The sequence below is a fragment of the Rhinolophus ferrumequinum genome, chromosome 6, assembly GCF_004115265.2.
Source record: "Rhinolophus ferrumequinum isolate MPI-CBG mRhiFer1 chromosome 6, mRhiFer1_v1.p, whole genome shotgun sequence".
NCBI classification, from domain to species: domain Eukaryota; kingdom Metazoa; phylum Chordata; class Mammalia; order Chiroptera; family Rhinolophidae; genus Rhinolophus; species Rhinolophus ferrumequinum.
In genome coordinates, this window is record NC_046289.1 from 40253054 (window position 1) to 40278927 (window position 25874).

Here is a 25874-nt window from a genome sequence, read left to right on the forward strand (position 1 = left end):
TTAATAAATTTGGTGAGAATTGATATCTGTACATTATTAAGTCTTCTCATTCATGCGCATAATATGTCTGTACATTTAGTCAGTCTTTTATGTCTTCTAATGAAATATTATAATTTTCTCCATAAAACTCTTTCACGTCTTTCGAGAGATTTTATTCTGAGGTGCATTGTAGAGTTTGATGTTCATGGAACATAATTTTTAAAAATTATATTTTCTCATTGAGTTTCACAATCGTATTGTGTATAGGAACACTGTAGGTTTTTCCAGTTGATCTTCTTTTCAGTAAAATTGTTGAACTTTAAAAAAAAATTATTCTAATATTTGCCTAAAGTGCCTATTAAATTTTCCACATAAACAATCATTATTTACAAACAATGTGTCTTCCTTTCTAGTCCTCATACTTCTTGTTTCTATTTCTTGTCTAACTGTATGGGTTAGCATTTCCAAGCCAATAGAATAGAGCAGTAAAAGTATTTCCTCCTTGTTTTGGTCAGCTGGCTTTGTAATTATATGTATTTTTTCCCCCAGCATTTAATAATGAAGCAACCCATACTATTCTGAGATAGCCTATCCAAACCATGGAGACTAGCTCCCTATTTTACACTGTCAGTTATACAAAGATCTTTCTAGAATGAGCTTCCATCTCTGTACCATGTGTTTTCCTTGGTCCAAAAGGCAGCCTTATTGTAAAAGTTGGTAAGCTCATCCTTAGAAACCCTCTTTATGGTATGAAACTAAAAATACCCCCAAAGGAAGCAAAAAGCCAAATAAATTTTAGTAACAGTATTTTTTCTTCTTAAATTATATTGGGGAAGAGCGTGCCTCTCTAGGGCCCATCTAGGGCCCATCAGCTCCAAGTCGTTGTCCTTCAATCTAGTTGTGGAGAGCGCAGCTCAGCTCCAAGTCCAGTTGCCATTTTCAGTCTTAGTTGCAAGGGGCACAGCCCACTATCCCATGCGGGAATTGAACTGGCAACATTGTTGTTGAGACCTCACGCTCTAACCAACTGAGACAGCCGGCTGGCTGCCCCTCCAGCAGCTCAGGGGCAGCTTGTCTTCAATTTAGTTGTGGAGGGCGCAGCTCACTGGACCATGTGGGAATTGAACTGGCAACCTGTTATTGAGAGCTCTGGCCCATGTGGGAATCGAACTGGCAACCCTGTTGTTCAGAGCTCACTCTTGAACCAACTGAGCCATCAGGCCACCCAACACTCTTAGTTTTTTTAAAGGATCTCTTATCAGTCTAAGGAATCTAGGCTAGATATCTAGAATATCTTTTATCAGGCTCCTGCCACCTGCTCAATGATGTGACTGACCTGCAGAAAACCTAGTGCACTCTTGGAGCAGCACATAAACTTGGCCCAGGATTGGAACAAACTGAAGGAGAAAAGCAAGCCCCTGTTGGAGGTGAAGTGGGTCCAGCTACTTTTCCAAGGGGGTGTGGAAGGAGGTGGGAAACTGGGGGCCAAGCCACTACCTTCCCATGCCAACAAAGTGAGCCGGCAAATCCACAACAATGTGCATGAGCTCAGTGGTACCTGACCCAACACCAACACTCTAAGCTTAAACACGGCTGCTGCTTCACTTCTGCCTTCCAAATCTGTCAAAAATTTCTCTTGTGGCCTACCTGAAACCAGAACCATGGAGAGAAGGGAACTCTGGGAAACATAGTTGTAGCTTAACTACATTGACACAATAGAAAGCCACCATAATTTTGTTACTAGATAGTCAGGAAGTGTCTTATGTAGATCAGATCATCTTGACTATATACAGAATACTTTCACGGGGTCAAATTTCAAAATTTTTCATGAAGTCTATTAAGGCTTTAGTTGAAAAATACTTCTTTTGTACCAACACTGAACATTGTCCATTATATTTTCCAGAGTCCCTCATTGTTTACAGTTGTGTTTTATTCTTTCCTTATTTATATTAGATAACAACTGTCTGTCACATCATCAACACAAAAGACAGGCAATATGATATTAGGGAAAGAGAAGATTTCTTTTCATTTTTGTTCATATATATGTACAATTATGTATGATACAGATATAATCATACATTATATAATTTTTATCATATATATCATATATATGATTATATATGTATATATAATCATACATAATTGTTATGTTGTATATGTGATTTACCATTGTAACTTTCCTCAAATCCTTTTAGGGAGCACCTAAGATACAAAAAATAAAAACATATTTCCATGAATATGTTTGATTTTCAAAAGACTTTCCAAATAAAAGTCCAAAGAAGAATCCTCTTAATCAGCATTTGCATTTTTGGAGAAGAATCCTTTCAATGAACACTTTTGTTTACTAATGTTTGAAAACAAGATATGCAGTCATAATGATCTCTTCACAAAAATAATACAAGTTCTCTTCTTATGTGTGTATTTGCTAATTTCTCTTCTATGTTCATTTTTCAGCTAAAGCTAGATACCCATGTTGGTCCTGATTCTTGGTTAAACATTCTTCACTCAAAATAAATAGTCTGGATACAAAACAAAACTTTTGAAAAAATATTTAAAGTAGAAACCTGCTAAAAAGTTTTTTAAAAAAATATGGTATCTGGTCTAGTTTATTATTTATGTCATTATTTTGAGACTTTATCTGGAATTTTTAGGAAACTCTAACTACAACTTCTACGTTTAACCCCTGGTGTATTGTTCTTTGGCATAGGAAGTGCAAATATTTACCAAATATCATTTTTATTTTATATTGTCCCCTGAGAAAACATAATATAAAATAATGTATTTTAGTATAATACCATTATTTCTGAGATATAATTTATACTCTGAAAAATCTCCCTGGAATATGTAAATGCTTTGATTTACCAAACTGGGCTACTTTATTTAACATTCTTGCTGTGTTAAAAGATGATGAATTCACAGCAATATATCTGACCGAATCAGTGTTAGGTGTTTTTTGTTTTTGTTTTTGTTTTCTTAAAAGTTGAGTACTGTTAGTAAGACTATCTGCAGGGGAAAAGCAGCTAGTCTGGGGTATATTTTTCTATCTGTATTCAGCTTCTTTTATAGATTTGGATCATGGTACAATTCTACAGGTATTAGTGAGGTGCACATTATATTATCATAATTAGGATCTCAGAAGTTATGGTTGATATGAAATTGGATGAATTCCTTTTAGTAAATTAAAAGAAAACATTTTAAAGGTATGCCTTTAGAGGTACATGTAGTTTTGGAGAAAAAGCCTGGGCTTAGTTAGTTTTCGTAGCTCTAATCAGTTTTAGCAAAGGATTATAAACATATTATTAATCACAACGTTGAATTCGTGGGATTTTCATTGATGACATGGTAGGAAGAAGAGGTCAGGAATATCTTACTCAGACATTTAACAATGGATAGGTAAATATCAGGACAGGAAGCAGATGGACAGAGGGGCAGCAGGAGCCAAGGATGGAGAGGTGAAACCGGAAGTATCTCAGCAGTGAAATGAGAGGAGAAAGTGAGCAGACCCAGTTCCCCCTTGCTTGTCTGCTAAGGAGCCTTGCTCTTTCCCTGGGGACGATAGGGAGCCAATGATTTAGGGAAACTGATGACTTAGGAATGAATTGGTTCTGGACATTAGTCACAGGTTGGACTCCCAGGTCCTATAGGTACAATTTTATAGAGTGGGGTTCTATTCCTGGAAACCTATTTCATAAGAAGAAAAACTTCAATTTTGAAAATAGACAAAACAATAATACAAAAACGTATGCTTTTATAAATATGTGTTATGAGTTATGTAGTGAAGGCTACTTTGGGGTTTTGGGGTTTGAGCGGAGACCTGAATGAAATGAGAGAATGAGCAATGAGACTGTCCCCTGGGAGAAGACATCCATAAATGACTACAAATGTCTCCGGATGGTATGGAGATGGGTGGGGCAACTGCTCCTGTCACTACTTCTTTGGTGACTCCTGGCTGTGAACACAGATGTAGATTCAATCAGCTGTATCACCTCTGACATCAGTGGGCTCCTGGGCATCCCCAGTCACCCTCAGACTTACTGGTAACATCTGCCAAAGTCATTAAACAGACACAAATATGATAATTCTTGTGGTATTGTTGTTGCTGCTGGTTGTGGTGGTCTCTGTGTGTTTGTGTGCCTCTAATGGTCGGAAAGGTTTGAACAGTAGAAGTGTGGAAGTCAATTTACTATAAATATAGGATCCTAATAACACGATCAAATTTTCAGTTAAAAAATCAGTAATGATAATAACAATCAGCAATTTTAAAAACATGTACCACATGTCAAACATTGTTTTAAGTATTTCATACGACATATCATTTGATTCTTTCAAAGGTAGACAACTACTACCTTCATGATAGTGATGAGAAAATAGGCTTAGAAAGTCAAAGCCACTTGCTCAAGGTTACACAGTAAATGGCAAAGGCAGGGTTTGAAATGAGGTTTGTGTAACTTCAAAGTCCAAACTTTATACCAACCAGTGTCCTAATCTGCCTCCAAGGCTGATGCCACGGGCAGCAGGTGTGGAAGATGGGCTGGGGAGGATAGGAGCACCACACGGAATGAGGCAGGACTGAGGACTAATTTCCTGACAACCAGCTCCCACACCTGGGTATCCTATTACACATCTCCAGAGTAAACACAGGCCTTCTTTGCTTTTGAGCATAGATTTATGATTGACAGGAAAGGTGAGCAGACGGGTTTCTATGAGGAATAGGTTTTATGGAAATTCATCCTGAAGAATAATTAATTTCCATCTGTGACATTCAAAAGCTTATTGTATTGTGCAAGTCAAGCTGAGAAACAAGAAGGCTGAAGTAGGGCTTTCTACAGGTGAAAATGAACTCATGATTCTGATGAAGCTGTAAATTATTGTATGGGGCTGGGCCAATGGTCAATAAACCATGTTTTCTTTTGGGCAATCATTTTCTCCTATAATGTCTAATGTTATCATTAAGTAAATGCTGAGAGCACTGCACTTTCCCTCCAAAAAATTACTCATGTAAATTTAAATAGCAGTTCATAGTTGTAAATGCGTTTGAGTTCTTGTTTCCCAACGGGAACATGATGATAAGTATATAAACTCTTTAAGGCAAACCATTAGCATCATCTTAACACTTAACTTGTTGGTGAACAGGTTGGAAACATTAAGCTAACAGCTTATATAAAAAGCAGCTTTATGGACCACAACGATCGGAGGGATAGAAATTAGATTCTGATATTAGTTGACTTTGTCAATTTCTCCCTCTGTACAAAAAGTAAGAATTTTTTTGTTTGTTTTTTTCCTCTAGCAGTGAGTGTGCCTGCTGTTTCATTTTTCAACTTTTTAAATGTTGAAGCAATCATAAACAGAGAACTCACAGAAACAATCACAGAAACATTGGAAGTACAGTACACATAACTTTTTTCCCTTGAATTATTATATTTGAGGTTAGGTTTCAAAGTGAAGCATCGTCACCCCCTCGGTACTTCGGTGTATGTTTCTAAAGACAGTCTCTTACATAATCACAATGTAGTAACCAAAAATCTAGAAGTTAATATGGATGTGTTACTATTATCCATTCCTCAAAACCTAGTTGCATTTTGCTAGTTGTGCCAGTAGTGCCCTTTATAGGAATAACATCTAGTTCAGAATCACACATTGTAATTAGTTGTCTGTCCTTTTAGTTTCCTTCAATCTGGAACAGTCCCTCACTCTTTTTTTAAAAAATAATTATTTTTAATTATAGTTGACATACACTATTATATTAGTTTCAGGTGTACAGCATACCTTACTCTTTCCTTGACTTTCATGACCTTGACTCTTTCGAAGATTACAGGCCAACCATTTTGTAGAATATCCTTCAATTTGGGTTAGTCTGGTGTTTCCTCATGATAACGTTCAGGTTATGAAGCTTTGACAGTAAGAAATATCTCAGAAGTGTCCCTATGTTCCTATTGCAGCCTATTCTGCTCACAATTTAAACTGGTTCCATTACTAATGAGGCTTACTTTGATCCTCTGATTACATTAAGGTCTGTCGGGATTGCTCACTGTAATTAATAATTGTTTTGTCAGAAGGTACTTTGAAACCACAGAACTATCCTGCTACGGCCGCCTCATTCCTTGGACACTTACTTATTTTCTTGTACCATAAGATGTTCCTGGTTCATCTTATACTTTCTCTGCCCCAGGCCTGAAATCAGACATTTCCCCCAAGGAGCCCTGGTTCCTTTTGAAGAAAAATGGCATTTAGAAATCAAGATCTGTGTGCTGGTGTGCCCATTGTTATTGGGCGGGGAAGGGGGTTGCTAATCCCCGTCTCTCTTTTTTTTCTTTTTATATTTCTCTAACAGTGACAAACCTTTCCATTATCCTTAATACATTTGCTTGTTTGATAAATCCTTCAGTATGTAACCAGTCTTCTCCCATCCCTTCCCCACGCCTCCACTGTCCTCCTCAAGCTCTCACTCTCCAATCTGAGTCCCTGACTAAACCATCCTCGGTTTGTTTGGGCTCTGCCAGCCCATGCCAGGCCATCCCCACAAGGGCATGCTCTTCTCATCCTGCTCAGGCGCCTAAACCCTGTCCATGGGCCATCTGCTTGCAAAGATATCCTTCTCTCCCACTCAGGTTCTGATCCTCTACCATTTCACCACTTGTGTCGACAGCCTCCTCATTTCCCATGGGCGCTGGTAACCCATGCAAGGCTGCTCCTCTGAATAGACTCTCTCTTACTCCTCATTCTGTTTGGGCTCATATACCCTGATGCCAGGTCACCATTACCCACCCCCTTTGGTTCTGACTCCCCACTCTGGGTCACGCCCCCTGTGTGGGTAAACTCCTCACCCACTTTGAGCTTTGATGCCTACTCCAGGCTGCCTTTCTGTAGGGACTCTGTCCTCAGTCCACTAGGGCTCCACAAGCCACACAGCACCACCCCCGTATAGATACATCCTCTCCCTGCTTGGACTCACACCCCGCCACCTGCAACAGCCTACCTTCCTCTGCCTCACCAAATGGGGTTAGGATCGAGTTGTTCAGAGAGGAGGGGAAAAGAAAGAGGAGCAAGAAGATGAACTATTTTAAGTCGTTCAGAGATGAATAGAGATGGTATCCTTGATAATTTCCTTTCATTGATTTGTTCACTCATTCATTCAACAAATATTTATAAGCACCTACTATATACCAGATACTATCTTAGGTACTGCAAATATGGTTGTGATAAAGACAGTCAAAGTCCATACCCATGGAGTTTTTATTCTGGACAATAGTCAGAACTAGAGGGCCATTATAGATGTCCATTCTGTGGGATCAGTAGAAGGGGACTGGATCCCTGGGCTTGAAATCAGAAAATGGTTTAATTTTATTTCACTCTCCCCTAAAAACTGTATGATCTTGAGCTAATTCCTTAACTTTGAACATATGTTTTGTCATCTGTAAAATGGGGACAATATTGGCCTGACAGTGTTGTTTTGAGGATTAGATGTTTATATATAAAACACTAAAATGTAATATGGGATCATTTAGAAAATGTCCTAAGAATAATATACTGAGAAAGTGGGGGAAAAAAAAAAAAAGAAGAAGGCCCTGAAATCCATAAGACACAATTCCAAGTATATGGGACATCTGGCAATTGCAAGACACGATAACGTTAGGTATCAACACAAAACAGACAATAATCGCTCTCTCCCGGCACTCACATTCTAGTGCAAGGAGGTAGACTGTGAATGTAATAAACACATCAACCTTGTGGTATGTTTCATGTCATTCATACTGGAAAATGATAGAGTAGGGTGAAGGGAATGGGGAAGGGGGGTGCTCCTTTAGGAAAGGTGGTATGTGAAAAAGCATCACTGGAGCAAAATTTTGAAGGAGGTAGGAAATGAAGAAGTGAGCCATGACTGTCTGGGAGAAAAGTGTTTATTCCAGGTAGAGACCAACCAGGGCAATGACCCTGAGATGAAAGCTGATATGTTCTAGGTACAGTACATCGGGCTGGGTGGCTGGAGTTGAGTGGAGAAGAGAGATGGGAGAGGAGAGCTAGGGAATGGAGACACATCATGGAGAGAGAAGATCTCACTGATCGGATGTCTGCATTCCAACCTCACTTTCACCATACTTCCTTTACCTTTCGGTGTGTCGGTTTAAAAATAAAGTTATCACTTTTACCCATGTGATTTGTCTCTTAATTCAAAATTTCTATCACAAAGGATTACGAACAGTAGTATTCTAACATGCTCAAGTACATAAACTAAAGGCAAGACCTTATTTTTTAAAAAGCCTTTAATACTGATAACGCAGGATACTTGTTTCCTTACTTAGTATTTCTTTGCTACCATTGTGGTTCACTATAACTAATTGAGAACACAGACGATATCTGTAGAAAGACAGGAGTCTGACTCTCCTCCGTCCTTAGTTTTCCAAATTAGCATTTCATGGAAAGATGTGGCCATCTGAGCTAGTGTTTCCCCAATCACCATAATAGGTATTAAAGAGAATAAAAATCTCTAGTTTATAGTTAAGCGTGCTCTTCGTTTCTCTGAATGCTTTCTAATACCAGAAAGATTTATTTTTACAGGTCAAAGAGTAGTACACCACAGTATGCAGTTCACAGTGTTTTGGTTATCATGCCTTTCATTTTACAAGTAACATGTGGACATTTGTTTTTAAAAACATAAAAAGTTAATGTTGAGTTTTCAAAGGTCTACAGCTTTTTGGCTTGTTCCTTTGAGCTCTTTACAGGGTGGACGTGTTGAGAAGTTCTCTAAGAGCTGCAAGATAGTCAACTCTCTTCATAGGTCTAATTGTGCAGCTGTTGCAATTTTTAAATGTTTCATTTATCATGACATATCAGGCACATTCTTAGGACTGAGATCAGTACTGGCCAGTTAATTCTAGCAGAAATATCATTTGTTAACTAAAAGCAGTGTGTTCCATTTTCAAGGAAAAAGCTGTTCTCTGGACTCAGGCACTGGCATCTAATTCCACATCACCTCAAGTTATTAACACAAAGGCCAGGATCAGCAGATAAACTCAAAGTTCCCCTCCTAGTGTACCAATCCAAGAGTTGATAGGCAATGTGATTAATGAGAAACCAAGTGCTGTATGGTCTCCGGCGGTGAGACCAGCAGCATAATCATAAAGGTATCGTATGAGGGTGTCCTTAGTGAACAACTCACTGACCCCTGCACACCCAGTTTTGTTTCTTCTTTCCTGAATAAACCCTCTTGTGGTGGACTACCTGGAGAATTATTTTGTCCAGTCAACAGTATTTTACCTATTTCCAATCAGATGGGGCTGATTCTTATTCCCCAAGCTTGCTAGAGGATATCAATTTGGAGTAGAAGGCAGAAAGACAGCCCACTTTGTGGTTTCAATTTTTGTGTTGGTATAATTAAAATAAAAAAGAATATATTTTAATCTGCTTGTCCTGGATATTCTCCATTTGCCCCTCTATTCTCCACCTGTACTCCAGGCTTCATGGACTGCATCACCCGGGTTACTTACTCTCTGGATTACAGTCGGGTTCGGCAATGGGAGGAACAGGCAGAAGAGTAGAAAGTAGGAGGGGAGAACCTCCATCCACCCCCTCCCTGTGGTTTGCAAGCAGCTATGCTTCCCTATGTGAGGCCACAGTTCCTGCAAGGCCATAGTTCCTGCTGGGTGGCATCTCCTACAGCTGTCACTCATTTCCAGTGACTGCTATACCCTTGTTCCTTGCAGCCTAGGAGTGGTAACAGCTTCCAAGGGATCCTTCACCATCCCTTGTTGATTCCCTAAACCTTGTCTACCCCTCTGTACATATTCCTTTCATTCAACAGTCCTCACCTTTTTGAGTGTGTGATTTCTTTCTGCTGGAATCCTTACTGTTATATTTGACTCTCGGCAGATTTTAAAAAAATGAAACACATAAATCACAGAATTCAACCATCCAAACTGACCTTTAATAGTACATATATTTTATAGAAAATAAAAAAATATAATTCAAGAAAATTTACTTACAATAAAAAAAAAATCACAAAATCTACCAGGAAAAAAAAAGGGGGGGGGAGTAACTTTCTGAAATAAAAATTAATGCCCGATGCATGGCCTTGATCCCATGTATAAATTAGATGACTATACATAGCTTTTCTGAATTGCTAAAATAACATTTATTTTCATAGTTTATTTCAGGTGATCAAAATGCTCTGTAAATTTTAAAAAAATCACTAATAATGGTGTTAGTGATTGGAGGTATGTTATAAAAGTGTACTCAGAAAGGGAATCCAATGGAGTTAAGTGTTTGATAAAGACAGAAGATAATCATCAAATATTCAAGTTGCAACACCTTCTGCATGAGGAGGCATTCTAAGTCCACATATAAATCGCTCATTTGCAGACAAGACTGCTTCTCTATCTGTGAACAGCTCAAAATCTTCTGAAATTCAGAAAACTATTAGATTTGGCTCAACCCATTAGATCCGGCAAGGTGAAATAAATAAAGCTCTGCTTCAGGGCAAGGTAATTGTCTTCCCTGCCTTTCAAAGTTATCAAATTCTAAACCTGAATATGTTTTTACTGGGTTCAAATCAGAGCTGACGTTATAGTAGCATTAGGACAGCCCTTGCAATTTGCGCTGCTGTGAGCAGACAAAGGTGCCAAAAGCTGAACCGAATTACACTGCGAATGTAATGATGTGGATGGGATTTGCCTTCCCCATTGCTCAGGGCTTGCAGCCTCTGCAAGCATGGTGGTTTTGCACTGGTGCTGTTTCTAGAGTGTTGATCTGGCTCTAGGTTGTCATGGGTCCAAACCACTTTCAGTTCAGGTCTTTTGGAGGCTTTCTATAGAATCTAAGCAAACTCAGGTCACTCTCAGATCTTTGGAGATTCAAGGCCACAGTTTAGTACTAGAATTTCCCAGTACTCTCTTGAGAAAGATGACCAAGGGCCACAGTGAACCATCCAGTAATAATTCAGCTCAGAACAAACTGCTTTGGCCCATCCCATTTCTGGACATGTAAAGTTACTGCTGGCATTTTGTGGTGAATATCTACCCTGTTTCCCCAAAAATAAGACCTAGCCAGACAATCAGCTCTAATGTGACTTTTGGAGCAAAAATTAATATAAGATTGGGTATTATATTATATTATATTATAAAAACCCGGTCTTATAGTAAAATAAGATGGGTTTTATATTAATTTTTGCTCCAAAAGACGCATTAGAGATGACTGTCCAGTTAGATCTTATTTTCGGGAAACACAATATTATTGTTTCTTTCTCCCTTTTCATTCCACTGGCTGTTGGGGGCAAAGAATGAAATCTAGGTCTTCTTTCATTATAATTCAGTTCACTAATACACCGAGCTAAGTTCTGTGTTTTTTATTTAACTTGAAAATGACTCAGTAAACTTAAACAAGTATGTCTGATGAGATGGGATTTTTAGAAAGAAAATATTTACATCTCTAATCCTAGTAATTTTTTCTGTTATCTTTAAATTACCATTATTGGTAGACGACTGACTACTACATGGGATTTTTACTCTCAATTCCTTCTATCTATCCATCTGTGTGTGTGTGTGTGTGTGTGTATATATATATATATATGTATATATATATACATATATATATATATATACATATATATATATATATATACACACACACACACACACACACACGTATATACATATATATGTGTGTGTATATATATATACATATATACATATACATATATATGTGTATATATATATCTATATATATATACGTGTATATATATATCTATATATATATCAGTGCAAATGAAATAACAGGATTTAGTCATTTAACAAAGTGCAAGGAACAGTAGGAAACTAAGAAGCAAAGCCCTAGGAATCTACTATTTCTTAAATAAATGGCTTAAACAGTTACATGTTGGAGCCCCAGAGTGAATCATTTTGTTCCCAGTAGTGATATTATGTCCAAGTTTGACTTTTTAAAGTTATCAGGCATTATTCCAGAACTTTGTGGGGTGATGAAGTGGGGTGAAGGATTATAGTTAACATTTTCAATTGGGAAAAAAAAAAGGCAACTGATAAAAGAAATCAATCTTCCAGATTCAAATTAGCTTCAGAATTTTATGTTTAGGAATTACCCCTGAGCCAGCCTAATTAGTCCTATTTAGACCAATTTCTTAACTTTAGAATATTTGGTGGAGAGGGAAGATTTATTTACATGTCCAGATTTCATTTAAGTTAATTTTGCCTCGTTTATCTAAATTAGTAGAAAAGCAAACCACTTATTTACTCTTTTTAAAATAAGAGCTGATTTGACATAGATTGTGTCAAAATACACTGATGCCTAGAATGGTTTGGAAAAACTCTAAGTGATTGAACGACTTATAGGAAATGTTTTTATGTAAGCAACTCAATGAGATTTTGGAAAAAAACTAACATCTCTTAATTTTTTTCTATCATAGCTATCTTGTAATAATACTGAAAAAAAAATAACATAGTTCTACTATTTTAAACATAGTTTTGTAAGGAAAAAAATCCTCTTACCAAGTACTATATTGAATACTTTAAACTATAATGCAACCATAGTTTAAAAACCTGCCAAATTAAATATAAATTGCCACTTTTATCTCATTGGAAAAATATTATATCTACACTAACTATAAAACGTTATTTGGAGAAATTCATCAAATACTATACTATTTTCAAATTTTTGTTTTATACTTTATTGTTGTAACATTTCAGATGAGTTTACACAGTAACTAAGATATGATTAAACAGTGCAAATTCACTGAAATATTTTGATGCTGAGTTTACGGCATGTCAAACATTTAGATTTAGAAATATATTAAGGTATGACTCATGTTACATGATTTCCTATGTAGTATGAGTCAAATCATGTTTCCTGGGAAAAATACAGACAGATGAATTTTGCTACAACACAGTAATCTTATAAAGTAGATATTATTCATTGCCTCACATCAGCATTAAAAGAGTTCCAGTGTATCTGAACAATTGACCAGATTTTTCAGTTTTTAATCCTAATATGTGGCTTCAGACATAGCCACATATGAAAAAGTTGGACAATTGAGTTCGCGAACTTTCCACTATGCACGTACACGGTGGGAAGTTCGCGAACTTAATCGTCCGACCTTCGTACAGCCTCCCCTGGAAATAGAATGAAGAGAAATAACGAGAATTAACTTTCTCTATAGCCTGTTATTTCTTGTTGAGAGGAAAATTCCTAAAGTTTTCTTGATTACTATTAGCATGATGGACATTACAAAATAAATAACCAGACACTTTGACACATAGCTTCTGGAGGACTAGTACATTAACTAACTGAGCCTACTGTTCCACAAGTAATACTAACGAGAATACCATTTAGTATGAGTAATAGTGACAAGAGAGTACTCCCACACACACAAACATTGTAATACAAAGTGATTACGATTTTCAAACTCATTGTCCAAAGACAGAGTTTGTTAAGCAGTCACAAAACACCAGGTTTGTTGTTTCTACATACCAACTTCCTAGAGAATATATATGAAGTTTCATCTGGTCTGACTGTACGCTGTATGATCATAACAGTAGTAACACAGAAGATTAAAATAGAAAACACACAGTAACTATTTAGGGTTTTAAACAAATTACAAAACCATATGCTTTCTCATTCAACAGGAAAGCTTAAATCAAAAGGCAACTGGATCTTAAATGCAGTTGGTTGTTCTTCTGAAAGCCATGTGACGTGCTTATTGAGGATAGGTTTTATAGATCCTTCTGACACCTTCCATGAAGTGTCTTGTCAGCACGTGTGTAGCCCAAACTATTGCTAAAATGTGTGTTTACTCTGTTTTATTAGGTTAGCTTCATTTTGTTTATAAACCAACTTTTCTCATTTCTCCAAGGAACCATTTCAAAATGATCTTCCAGATGCTGGCTAATGAGCACATTTTAGCTGCTTTCCACAAAGGTCAGTCTATTTACTGGCATTTGACCGGGCAGAACAGGAAGTTTGTGTTGAATCTTGTGTTCTTAATGAAATCCGACAACAGAGGACTGAACGCATTAGTCTCAGAACAGAGGGCCTAAGGATGGCAAAGACCCAAGGGTCGATTATTGAATTAATTGATAAAAATCTAAGAGCTTGGAGGTCCCACTTTGCTTTTCGGGAAGAGGTTTCATTCATATATGCAAAAATCTGTAAGAAGCAAAAGGGAAAAGTGATGTTAGTTTTACATTAAAGCAATGGACAGGCTTAGACCATATGTAATTTAAAAGCAAAACATGCTTTGGTGTGTGATAGTGGTGATGAAAGGTGGGTAGCAAAATCTCACTCTTCTTCCATATGTTTATTCCTTACAAAAAACTCGGAAGCATCAGTATTGTCTCCTTTTGGCAGATGAGGAAATGAACCTCAGGAAAGTTAATAACAACATGTTACATAGACTACCGAATACTTAATCTGATTTAATTATCACAAGTCAGTGAGACAGGGTACACAACAGAGCATGGGTGCTGGCCATTGGACTGCCTAGGTTTGAATCCGGACTCCATATATACCATGTTTCCCCGAAAATAAGACTGGGTCTTATATTAATTTTTGCTTATATTAATTTAGGGCTTATGTTCAGGGGATGTCATTCTGAAAAATCATGCGAGGGCTTATTTTCTGGTTAGGTCTTATTTTCGGGGAAACGCAGTAGCTTTGGGACCATAGGTTAAGAAAACCAACCTCTTTGTGCCTCAGTTTCTACATCGTTAAAATAGACATGATAATAACAACAATACCTACTTATTAGGATCGTTGAGAGGATGATAGGAAGGAATGCGTGTGAGCTACTTAAAAGAGTCCTCACTTAGTAAGTGCCGCCCAATGTTAGTTACTATCTCTATTTTACCAATGGGGACACTGAGGTGCACAGAAGTTTGGTGACTTGTCCAGTTCCCAGGGCTATTTAATGGTAGAGTCAAGACACCAATTCCAACTCCCTTGACACCAGGGCCGTGCTCACCATGTGCTACATCCGGTTCCTCTATAATAGAGCAAAGGTCTTCAGAGCAATTTCCTAAACACTGGAAAGCTGACACATCTTTACATGCTAGCCAATGTTTTCAAACTAGTTTACCAGTTCTCATCTGACTCCTTAGATGTTTAGGGAGCCACACAACTTTTTGGTTAGATTAAAAGGAATGAAGTGGTACATGCTCAGTAAAGATCAAACATTTCCACACAACTTGCAGAAAAGAGGAAATCAGATGTAAATCACACCAGTCATTTAAAACCACTTCTTTATAAGACTCCAGGGACTTCCTTAACAAGGGTAGCCCATGAGTTAGAAAGCTATTCCTTCTTTCCTCCACCCTCCTTCACCAGAAGAAGGAATGTTTTATTTTCTTCTCTCCTGGTACTTACTCTGCAGGCATCTGGCAACTGAATATACAAAGCAAATTGTGGGGAAGGAGAAGACTAGTCATCTTCGAGCTGCTTATGTTAGGACAATAGCAGGAAGGTTTGGCAGCCACAGGTGTTTATGCCAGAGAATCTTGGCATAGGGAATGGAGAAAAGACTTGGCAGATGAGTAAGGAAAAAGAAGAATTGATGGTGGATTTCCATGATGATAGGGAGAAGAGGAAAGTAAGGTGAAGATATGCAATGGAGCAATAATTTCCTTGGCAGCTAAACTACTCTGGATGAGAAATATGCAGGACTTATATGGTACATTTAAGGAGTGATTTTCAAGTTTAGAAATTCAGGATAAGAGTATATATAAATCTGATAGATTAAAATATATTCATCACAACACACACACACACACACACACACACACACACACACACCCAAGAACTCCGTTGTAGAAAAAGTCTGTAGCTGATTTTATGACCTAGTTTTGCCACAGAATATGTTAACACTGAATTGGCTAGCCAAATGGGCATTGTAAAGAGGGCTCAGATTTCTAATGGCCCAGCCTCACACATGAAGATGAGTCAGGTTTTCAGTTCCTGATCTCTTTGGAGTGTGAAAGAGCAATGAGAAGTGAAAATGGTTTAGAGAATGAAGCAATTCTGTACTATTTGTTTCCTTTCCATTTCACCCAATTTGCTGGGTAATTTTCAGAAATGCTTAAAATTTGCAATCTACAATATTTTGTAGAGACAATTTCTTCTTCTATAATTGGAAGAGACATATATTTCAGCAACCCTTGAAATTCTTGAGGTAAGTTTTGTCTTCTCCTACCTCCCCACTTTTTTTTCTTTGGTTCTTGTCTTTTGCCTGGAGTTCACCATTTTTAATCTTGTGGACCCTAGTTTGTTTCTTTTATTGTTAAACATATATAACATAAAAGTTACCATTTTAACCATTTTCAAGTGTACAATTCAATGTCATTAAGTCCATTCACATTGTTGTGCAGCTGGGTTGTTTATAATTTTCAAATGTCCTGTATAGTATGATATTTTGACATCGTAAACACCTTTCTGGCTGGGAAGAGATGGCCCCTTCAGGGCTAGCCAATTCTTAGAGGTAGCCAAGGGCTCACCAGGGAGCAATCCTTTGATAGGCAAACTAACCAATCCAGAGCCCCGCTACCCCTGGAGGCAATATTTATTCCTCTGCCTTAATCATCCCAGGTCCCAGTACCAGGCATGTAGGGACCGCTCCTACGGCTTAGAGCCTACTGAAATGATTCCCATTAGCCAGCCCTAAGCTGTTCACCGTCCCCTGCCTTGCCTTTGCCTGGAAACTCCAGTAAAGGTCATGACCCAGGCTCTCTCCAGCTCCTGTTCCTTCTGCCTCCTGACATGCACTAGTACTTTCCCATGTGACCTAGAGTGTTGTGAAGTCCTTCCTGTTTCTAGGACCTGTGAGTATGATACACTTTGTTTTCCTGAGCCTCTCTTGTTTCCTTTTGTGACCACACCTGACTGACCATCACATAAAAGAACAAAGAACAGCAACCATCACCATCATCCATTTCCAGAACTCTTCACATCTTCTCAAACTGAAACTCTACCCATTAAATAATAATTCCACATTCCCCTTTCCCTGCAGCTGATCCTGGATTTTAATTAAAGGCTGACACATTGACTATAAGTCAATTAATTAAGAGTGTTTCAGTGATATTCTGCTTCAGAGGCTGGTCAATTTATGTATGTTTTTGAACATACTACTAATAAATTTGCTATAAAAAAGTACTAAGCACTAATCTAAATGAGTTAAGGGAGTTTTAATTCCTTAGGACAGGCTCTCTCTACTGGGTTTTACTAAGAATATAAAGCTTGTAATACCTACAAAGCGGCACAGATGAAAATTAGTGTTTTTTATAGAATCTTTGGAGCCTCCCATGGAAAACTTCATCTTGGCACTGACCGGGTATTGTTTGTTTGAGCTATTTACCTACCATAAATACAACCATGTAGTGGGTTCGGAATTTTAAGGCAAACGAGAACTTTATCTGGCTGCTTATTGAAATCACCCGAGGAGTGTTACAAATATACTGATGGTTTGCTCCCTCCCTCAGAGACTCAGATTAATTAAATCTGGCTGTATTGTGGTTTTTAAAAAGCACCCCCCACCCACCCACCCAACACATGGGATTCTAATGTACATCCAAGGCTGAGAACCACTACTTTAGAACTCTACCCAACACCTGAAATAAAAACAAAAGACCCACTTAGGCCTGGCCATTCAAACAAATGACTTTGAGCTTCCAGAATTCCTGACCATTAACCCTCAATTGATTTTCCCTTGGAAATTGAATCCTACAGAGATAGCAGGTAATATTTACTGGATACCTGTGTGTGCCAGGCATGGTGCTAAGCAATTTCTAAGTCTTATTCTGTTTAATCCTTACATGAACCTGCAAAATATTGTTATTCCCATTTTACTAAGGAGGAAACCAAGGTTTAGAAGATTAGCTATCATCTCAAGTGTGACCCAAACGTTCCTTTTAGCTACGACTCTATTGCCAGCTATATAAAAAGCCTGTAATGTAAAGTCTCATGTAAAATTCACCACGGACTGACTGAATTATGGGTTTTAGGAGACTTCTTTTCAAAGATGTCATAAAGATTTTTGGGTATCACTGTTCCTGTTTATAGATTTAAGAACCATGGCTATATCTAAGTAGCTATTCGTCTTTCTTTGGGGCTTTTCTTCCCTCCATTTTGCACAGCTAAGTTGCAGGCAGAGATTGCTATATGTTTAGCTTGTGAAACTCATTAAGGTGTCCTAACTATAGGCTTTGCAAAATCCATTCTTTAAAAAAATCATTTCATGAGAGATTATTTTCTAGGTATTTGATGTTTTAAAGAAACCCCTTCCGGGGTGGCCGGTTAGCACCAAGATTGCCGGTTCGATCCCCGTATGGGCCACTGTGAGCTGTCCCTCCTTAAAAAAAAGAAACTCCTTCCCCCAGATCACAGGTGCTTTGTGGTAGCCCATTTCGCTTCAAAAGGAAAGATGGGGGCGTGGATGTGGCTCCAGTACTAAAGAGTGTCCCCTGCCTTGTGGTCCAGGTGATCCCAGAGCAGGACACAAAAGAGAGTTAATGTTAAGGTTTAGAGAGTTAGTGTTAAGGTATAGCACCCTCGGCCTGTATATGCTAGGGTAATGGTTTCAAGAAAATGTTGGACACCAGTATGAACCCTCTACCCAGAACTCAGATAAGCACAAGGTTTTGCAGATGATTTTGAAGTGATCCAGCACTGTCCGAGGAGTGCAGGTTAGTAACCCTGGTCTAGAGGAAGTGTCAGACTTCCCCAAATGCACTTTCCCTGTCCTTGGTCCGTTCCATCACACATATGTCCCAACTACAAAAGTCTTAAGTCTAGTTTTCTGTGAGAGGAGGGCAATTTTAGGCAGCAAAATATTCTGAGAAAAATGAAGTTTGGTACACCTTGCTGATATAAATTGAGGCACAACGGAGGTGAGCTCAAGCTAAGGATGAGGAGTAGTAGTCAGAAACTTCAAAATAGAAAGCAGGAGAAGCCATGGAAACAAAGCAGGCCACGTTGCAAATTAACTGCATCATAAGCCTGTAGGTGGAAAGAGACTTTTTGAGTGATTGCCTTCCTGAAACACTATGTCTCCAGAGACAATCACTCACTATTTCTATTCTTTTTCTTTTTGTCAACTTGATACTGTGATAGGCTCTTGACATGCCCCAAAGAAATACACCATCCCTGAAAGATGTTTTTGATTATCTGAAACAGCAGTGAGGATAAGCTCCATCAAGGGTAGAGACATAATGTACAACTTCTCTTTTGGGAAAAGGACTAGGGTTCTTGCTGTCTAAATTTTAAACACGCGGTGTAATTGTGTCATTAGTCATAAGCACCATTTCATAATATCCAATGGCCAAAAAGAACGGTATCAAGTGACAACAGTCATATAAAGAAATTTTCTCTTGAAAAGTAATGTGTGTTAAAATTATTTCAACAATCCGCAAATACATCACTAATGATGCATGAATGATAAGGCCCTTCCAATAGTACATGAATATTAACTTAAAATATCGCCAAGTGAAGTTCATTGTGATTATGCATAAAGATGTCTGGATATCCCTTTCATCCCTGCTAGAATTGTGACATTTTTCCATGTGCTCGTATGTAACTGACCTATTTCATATCTGTTTTATAATCCCCATTCATGTCATAAAGAGTACCAGAAATGAACAGGAAACTCCAGTATGTTTACTTGAGTTTGTTCTGTTTGCAAAGATCAGATTTCCACTAATCAGATTTACCTAGAAATTATAGCCCTAAAGAGTTTCTAAAGACGAAGATATTTTTAGAATGAGTCAAAGTTCACTCTTGAAATTTTAGAACTGAATAAAATACATAAGCACTTTATCCTAATGGCATGTGGAAAACAGTTTAAAATGACCAGAAGCTATCCACAATTATTAGTGAAGTAGTGAGAAAGTGGCTTGATGTGGGGTGGAAATGAAGACACAAACAGAATCTGAAGCAAGAATGGAGGTCTGATATATTTCCTGTGTTCTGTTCCATTTCAAGAAGAAAGTAAGTTTCTATTTATCTCTGTGAAATGATGACAACAGCTGATTAACATAAGGAGGAATTTATTAATTTACACACTATCCCTTTAGAGCATAAACAGTTTGGAATATGTTGTTGGTCTCATGCATGGCTTCATATTGGACTGCCAAAATAACGACATTTCCTAAACAACACATGCCTTTTTTAAAAAATCACTTAAGAAATGGTTTATGGTACCAATGGAAGATTTTACGTGAGGGGTAATTTGATTATTTCTTAATTTAGAGCAGCATTTACATTAGCCAATCTCCTTAAATCTCAGTCTCAGCCTTTTAATTCACAAGTCTGTGGAGAAGAAAAAAGGAATTGAAAACTTGGCCCCAGCTTAGACCCCGTGATCTGATATGGAGAAAAAGGTCTTTGCCACTTTATTTTTAAAGCTAACAAGTTGGAATTAAGAGGCCAAGTGGTCCAGATATTTATAACATCTTCAGAATTCTCTTATGAAATCTTGGATTAATTTTCTCATATGAGAAATGAGTACTTACTCTCCAGTGGTATTGTTGTTAAAAGCATAGTCTCTGTGCTTAAACTGCCTGGCTTTGAATCCTGGCTCCAACACTCACCGGATGTGGCACCCAGGGTAAGTTGTTTGCCTCATCTGTAAAATGGGTGTAATAATACTATCTGTTTTACAGATTGTTGTGAAGATAATGGATTAGTGTATATAAAAATTGGCACTTAAAAAAGTTAGTCATTTTAATGTTAACAATATGATATTTGAGGTTGAACTTGACTTCACTACAGAGCGCTGGGTATCTTCCATTTTGATAGTTTCACTTCCCAAACTTTAGAAGTCCTACACTGGGATTCTTGGAGGAAGCAGTAATTCTAACCTGCCCACACTGAGACAATGACATTACTAGTTCCAGCTTTCCTAAATCCCCACTCCCTTCCTACTCCCACTCCTGAAGTGCTGGAATAAGTTGGTGTCCCATTGGGTAACACAACTGTGAAGCCTCCTCCTTGCTGGGTCACTTCTAAGGGACATAGAAAGCAGCTGTGGCAGGAACAGGCAGAGATAGGGTAAATTGCTCGTATTTTCTGGGACACAAGGAAGAAAATTAGTTAGAATAGTTCATTAATTTTTACATTGGTTATATTTTAGATTAATAATATTTTAGATAAGTTGAGTTAAATAAAACATACTGATTAAAATTAATTTCATCTGTTTCTTTTTAGTTTTTGTTGTATGGCTACTAGAAAATTTTAAAGTCGTTATGTGGCTTGCATTTGGGGCTCACGCTGTATTTCTGTTGGATTGCATGTGCTCTGTTAGAGGAACAGGAGAGTTTCTGAAGGCAACCGCAGTCTTTGCCTTGTCTGACGGTGTCCCTAGTTAGGACATGTGTAAATGATTCCTGCCTCAGGTGAAAGACTCCTGTAGGCCATTTCTGACCTCAGTTTTAGTGTGGGTCAATAAACTAAAAGGACATGGGAGAATAGTGCCCTCTCCCCAGGGGCACATGACAAGTGTTTTGAAATAGCAGAATGTATGCACCAAACAGTAGCCATGAGTTTTGAATTATCAGATAAGCCCTCCAAGAAATAACTTAAATAGGGATACTGCAGCATTTCATAAGGTTTAAAGTACCACATAAATGAAAGTCATTAACAAGTGCCAAGAATCTATTGACAAAATAATCTAGCTCCTCTATGCCATAAACAGACAATCTAAATAAAAAACATAGCTTCAAAGCAAAACAAACCTCTACCCGCGCCCGCCCCTCCCCCCCACCACACACACAAACACACACACTCCTTCTAACCAGACTTCCAGCTCTAAGGCCCTCCAATGTAGCAACTATGGAGCTGCCCTGGCGTAATATTAAATGAAGGGGAAAACTATATACTGTGTTTCCCCCAAAAATAAGACCTAGCCAGACAATCAGTTCTAATGCATCTTTTGGAGCAAAAATTAATATAAGACCCGGTCTTATTTTACTATAATATAAGACCGGGAATATAATATAATATAATATAATATAATATAATATAATATAATATAATATAATATAATATAATATAATATAATACTGGGTCTTATACTAATTTTTGCTCCAAAAGACGCATTAGAGCTGATTGTCCGGCTAGGTCTTATTTTCGGGGAAACACGGTATATTCAAATATATGAAATATACATATATTCGAAAATAAACATATAGCATTGATGGACTCCTCATGGTAAAAGGCAAATTTATTTGGAAACAAAAGAATCTATTGAAAATCACTGCTTTTATTAAAAAGAAATACAATTTATGCAGTATGTCAGTCACGCTCAAAGGGAAGCCTTTCTCCCCCTACTCTCCTCTAACGGGCGTCAGAAAGGGAATAACAGTTCTTTTCACAAGTGTGTATGATCACCTCTGAGCCCATTCCCAGGCTATTTTAGCTGGATATTTTTGTGGGATATTTTTGTATACACACTCACAAATGATAGATAAAACTCCAAGAACTGATAGCCTACTGCCCACCAGGCCAAGACAGGCACTCCCCAATTCAGAAATGGTTTATGACTCCCAAGTTGAATTCTAACTTGTTTAGTGGAACTTGAAATGCTTTCCCTCATAGATACTTGTTCTGTATCCTAGTCCTGACCCCAAAAAGTTGATTTAGCTCCTGACAAAATTGAAAGAGTCCATTCTCCAGTTAAACAAAACAAATGCATAGAAGCCACGTTGGCTTCTACATCGTAGCATTTCTGTTGCACAAACTCCCCGGCTCTGGGTGGAATGGGAGAGGCAACCTCTCATGGTCCGATGTAAAACAGGGTACCTTTTACATACTCCATCTCATTTCTCCCAGAGTGTAACTTACTAACTCAGACCAGCTTCTGCCCTGACAGAGGGTGGGGCAGAAGTGTGAGGACAGTGGGGTCCAGGAAGAAGTGAACATAGCTGAAAATAAGGGGGTAGGGAGGAGTTAATTTGGGAGGGAGGGTCATATCCCGGCTTTTAGGATCCTGTGTCCTTTCCCACCCTGATGATGAGCATATGAAAATAATCAAAAACAGCGATGGTGATGGGAAGTAGGATAAAGTTACTTCCTCAGCTTCTATAGGTCAGACCTGCTAATGGCAGGCACTGTCCATCTCTTTCTTTTCTCCAAGATTGTGGCAAGTGGTGTCACTGCCAAACTGCTTACTTCTTGTTCTTCTGAAGATCAGAAAGTGGGGCTTCCAGAACTCCCAGTTCCCATTTCTCTGTAAGAGATGAGCCCATGCTCAGATACATCCCACACTCTGTACACCTTAGGAGGCTCAAACTCACAGCACTGTAACTAGCAGCTGAGGTTGCCCCAAACCAGGACAGCACCCATCTCGGTAACTAGGCTCTTGTCCTTCAGTTATCCTGGCAGGCTCTGGCCTGCTGAGTCACGGCAAGAGCTGGGCAAGCCTAACTGTCCCATCCCTGAGATGGACCAGCCATTCCTGGTGTGGCTTCATGCTCATAAAGTGCACAATTGTAAGCTGAAGGATACCTGTATATATTTCTGACAGTGACATCAAGAAGGTATTTTGTAAGAGAGTACAAATGCTTCCTCTAGAGGTATCTCAAAAGCTTAGCAACGCGTTCCTCTAAGCAATCATCTATTCCTCTAATTATCATTACAGATGTATTAGGAGTTTTCATGCCTTCAAAGAGTTATGCTCCCAACATGTAAATTGGGAAACCTGTCAACTGGGTGTTTGTTGAACGTCTGGGACAAATAATGAATGCTCTAATGTTCTGCAACAGGGGCCCTTATCACCTGGTACCATTCTCAATGGTGGCTCAAATGCTGTGGATTGAGTATCACATTTTGCCCTGGGAGAAACAGCAGGCAAAGTATGGTGAACCAGCACCAGTGAGTGGTGGGTACCAGGAGGCAAACTACAACTCCAGGAAGTCAGACTGTAGCTGATAACCATCCAGAAGTGGAAGGGGCTGCCCCCTCCTCAGGTAGAGGAGGTGGGAGAGGGACACTGTAAGGGGCTTTTGACTCTAGGATGGGGAGTTTGGCTGGCTTAGTGGCTCCCTGTCCGAAGGCCTGTACTACTACTCACTGTATGAGAAACATTAGCCTAGAGACGCCCACAGGCCAGGGTTAGGGGAGGAAGGAAGTGGGGTAAAGGTGAGACGGGAGAGGGGAAGTCTACAGACCTTTACACATTAGGACAGATTTTTACAACTTGCAAAAGATCGTGTGTCAACAGAAAGGGTAGAAGTGAGAGGGGAGAGGGTAGGAAAGCTGCGCAGAGCTGGGCTGTGCAAGTGGAGTGAGTGACTTACCGTGAAAGGTAGGGAACAGATAGCGAAGGTGATGGTCATGATAGCCAAGAGAATGAGGTGGTCTGTCTCCTCTGCCATGGACACCCTTTCCCATCTCCTGCGGCTCCCAGGGCCGCCGCGGCCGCTGCCCAAGGAGGGTCCACAGCGGCTTCTCCGGCCCCGGCGGTACATGCGGATGAGGTTGACAATGACACTGAAGTTGCAAGCGAGCACGGCAACGATGAGGAGCAGCAGCAGGGTGGCGTAAAGCTGCAGGTACGCGGTCTCCCCGTGTCGAATGAAGCACCACGTCCCGGGGCAGTACTGGACGTACTGCCCGTACTTCAGCAGTGGCAAGGAGCAAAAGACCAGGGAGATGGTGTAGATGGCGGGCAGCACGGCCAGGCCGCTGCGGCGCGTGACGTGGCGCTGGTAGAAGTAGGGGTGCCCGATGGACAGGTAGCGCTCCAGGGCCATGGCGAAGAGCATGAGCATCGTGGCCAGGCTGAAGAAGGTCATGGCAAAGGCGAAGTAGGTGCACACGCGGCTCTCAGGCGCCAGTGCCACCAGGGTCTGGTTCCGCGCATACGAAACCAGCACCACGGGGCTGATGAGGCAGGTCCCAAGCAGGTCGGTGAACACCAGCTCGGTCACCAGCACGTGGAACAAGGAGATGGAGTTCCCGCGGCTGGCGCTAGGTCCTGTGTCCCCGCGCCAGCGGCGCGCCAGCAGTGCCAGTGCGATGAGATTCCCCAGCACCCCGGCAGAGAACATCACAGAGCTGATGGCTGGGCTTTCGCCCGAGGGGAGCCACTGTTGAGTCTCGCAGTGCTCCGGCAGGTAGTCACTGGAGGTATTGCCCATGGTCGGGTGCCGGGAGGAGAGATGTATCCTCCTCTCCCTGCCTGTACCTGGGAGGAGGAGGGTCTGAGAGAGTGAAAGCTCCGAGACCCAGAGGGAAAAGGGGAGGAATCGAAATCAAGAGCCCCCTTCCGGCCCCCAGCGCGCTCCGAGGGCAGGCTCTGCCCCGGTCTCCCGCAGTTCCCGGAGTGGCAGCTGGGCTGCACCATCCGGGCGGCGCTGGTGGCTCCGCCGACCCCAGCTCACCACGCGCCCAGGGGCTGCCACTCCCTCCTCCACGCCACCCCGGAGCGTGTTTGGGCGCTGTGTAACGGCCGTCCAGGGGCCAGCGCCCACGAGAGCCCCGCCGCACTGCGAGTAACTCGGGCGCGCCGGCAGGGAGTGGGAGTGGAGAGGGGTCCGGGCACCGGCCGGGCGCGGCGCTGGGCAGAGGCGTGCAGGCTGCGGGAGTCCGGGAGCTGCTCGCAGCCGGCGGGAGCTGTGATCCTTGCTCTGCTCCCCCGGGGTGGAATGCTCCTAGAGTCTTCTGATCTTCTCTATGAAAGTGCTTAGCCCTGGCATAGGGCTGGAACGGAGCAACGAGAAAGCGAAGCCACTCACCAAAGAAGTTAGGAAGACCCAGTCCCGTGAGATGTGAAAAAGAAGGGAACAGACACCAAAGATGGCTTGCAGTAAGACCAATATGTTTTTTTCTTAACATTCTCAGGAAGGTACACTAAGAGGGCGGGATCAAAATTGGGAGGAAGTGAAAAGCAAGCCTGTCCATCCAAGGAACCA

The 25874-nt window shown here is 40.0% G+C and overlaps 1 protein-coding gene across 1 annotated transcript; it reads right to left on the reverse strand.

The window, feature by feature from the left end:
• Positions 1-11722: 11722 nt before the first annotated feature.
• PTGER2 (prostaglandin E receptor 2) lies at positions 11723-25306 on the reverse strand. The gene is made up of 2 exons (XM_033109692.1): positions 24258-25306; positions 11723-14127 (listed from the first exon to the last, which is right to left on the reverse strand). Exons 1-2 carry the CDS (start codon positions 25098-25100, stop codon positions 13906-13908), a joined length of 1065 nt encoding a protein of 354 aa, XP_032965583.1. The 5' UTR covers positions 25101-25306; the 3' UTR covers positions 11723-13905.
• Positions 25307-25874: the final 568 nt, after the last annotated feature.

Excerpts from the sequence above, each read along its gene's own strand:
- PTGER2 (XM_033109692.1), bottom strand. The coding sequence starts at position 25,100 with ATGGGCAATACCTCCAGTGACTACCTGCCGGAGCACTGCGAGACTCAA. Across the intron at positions 14,128-24,257 it reads TCTGTTCCCTACCTTTCACG|ATTTTTGCATATATGAATGA; the intron begins GTAAGTCACTCA and ends TGCTTCTTACAG.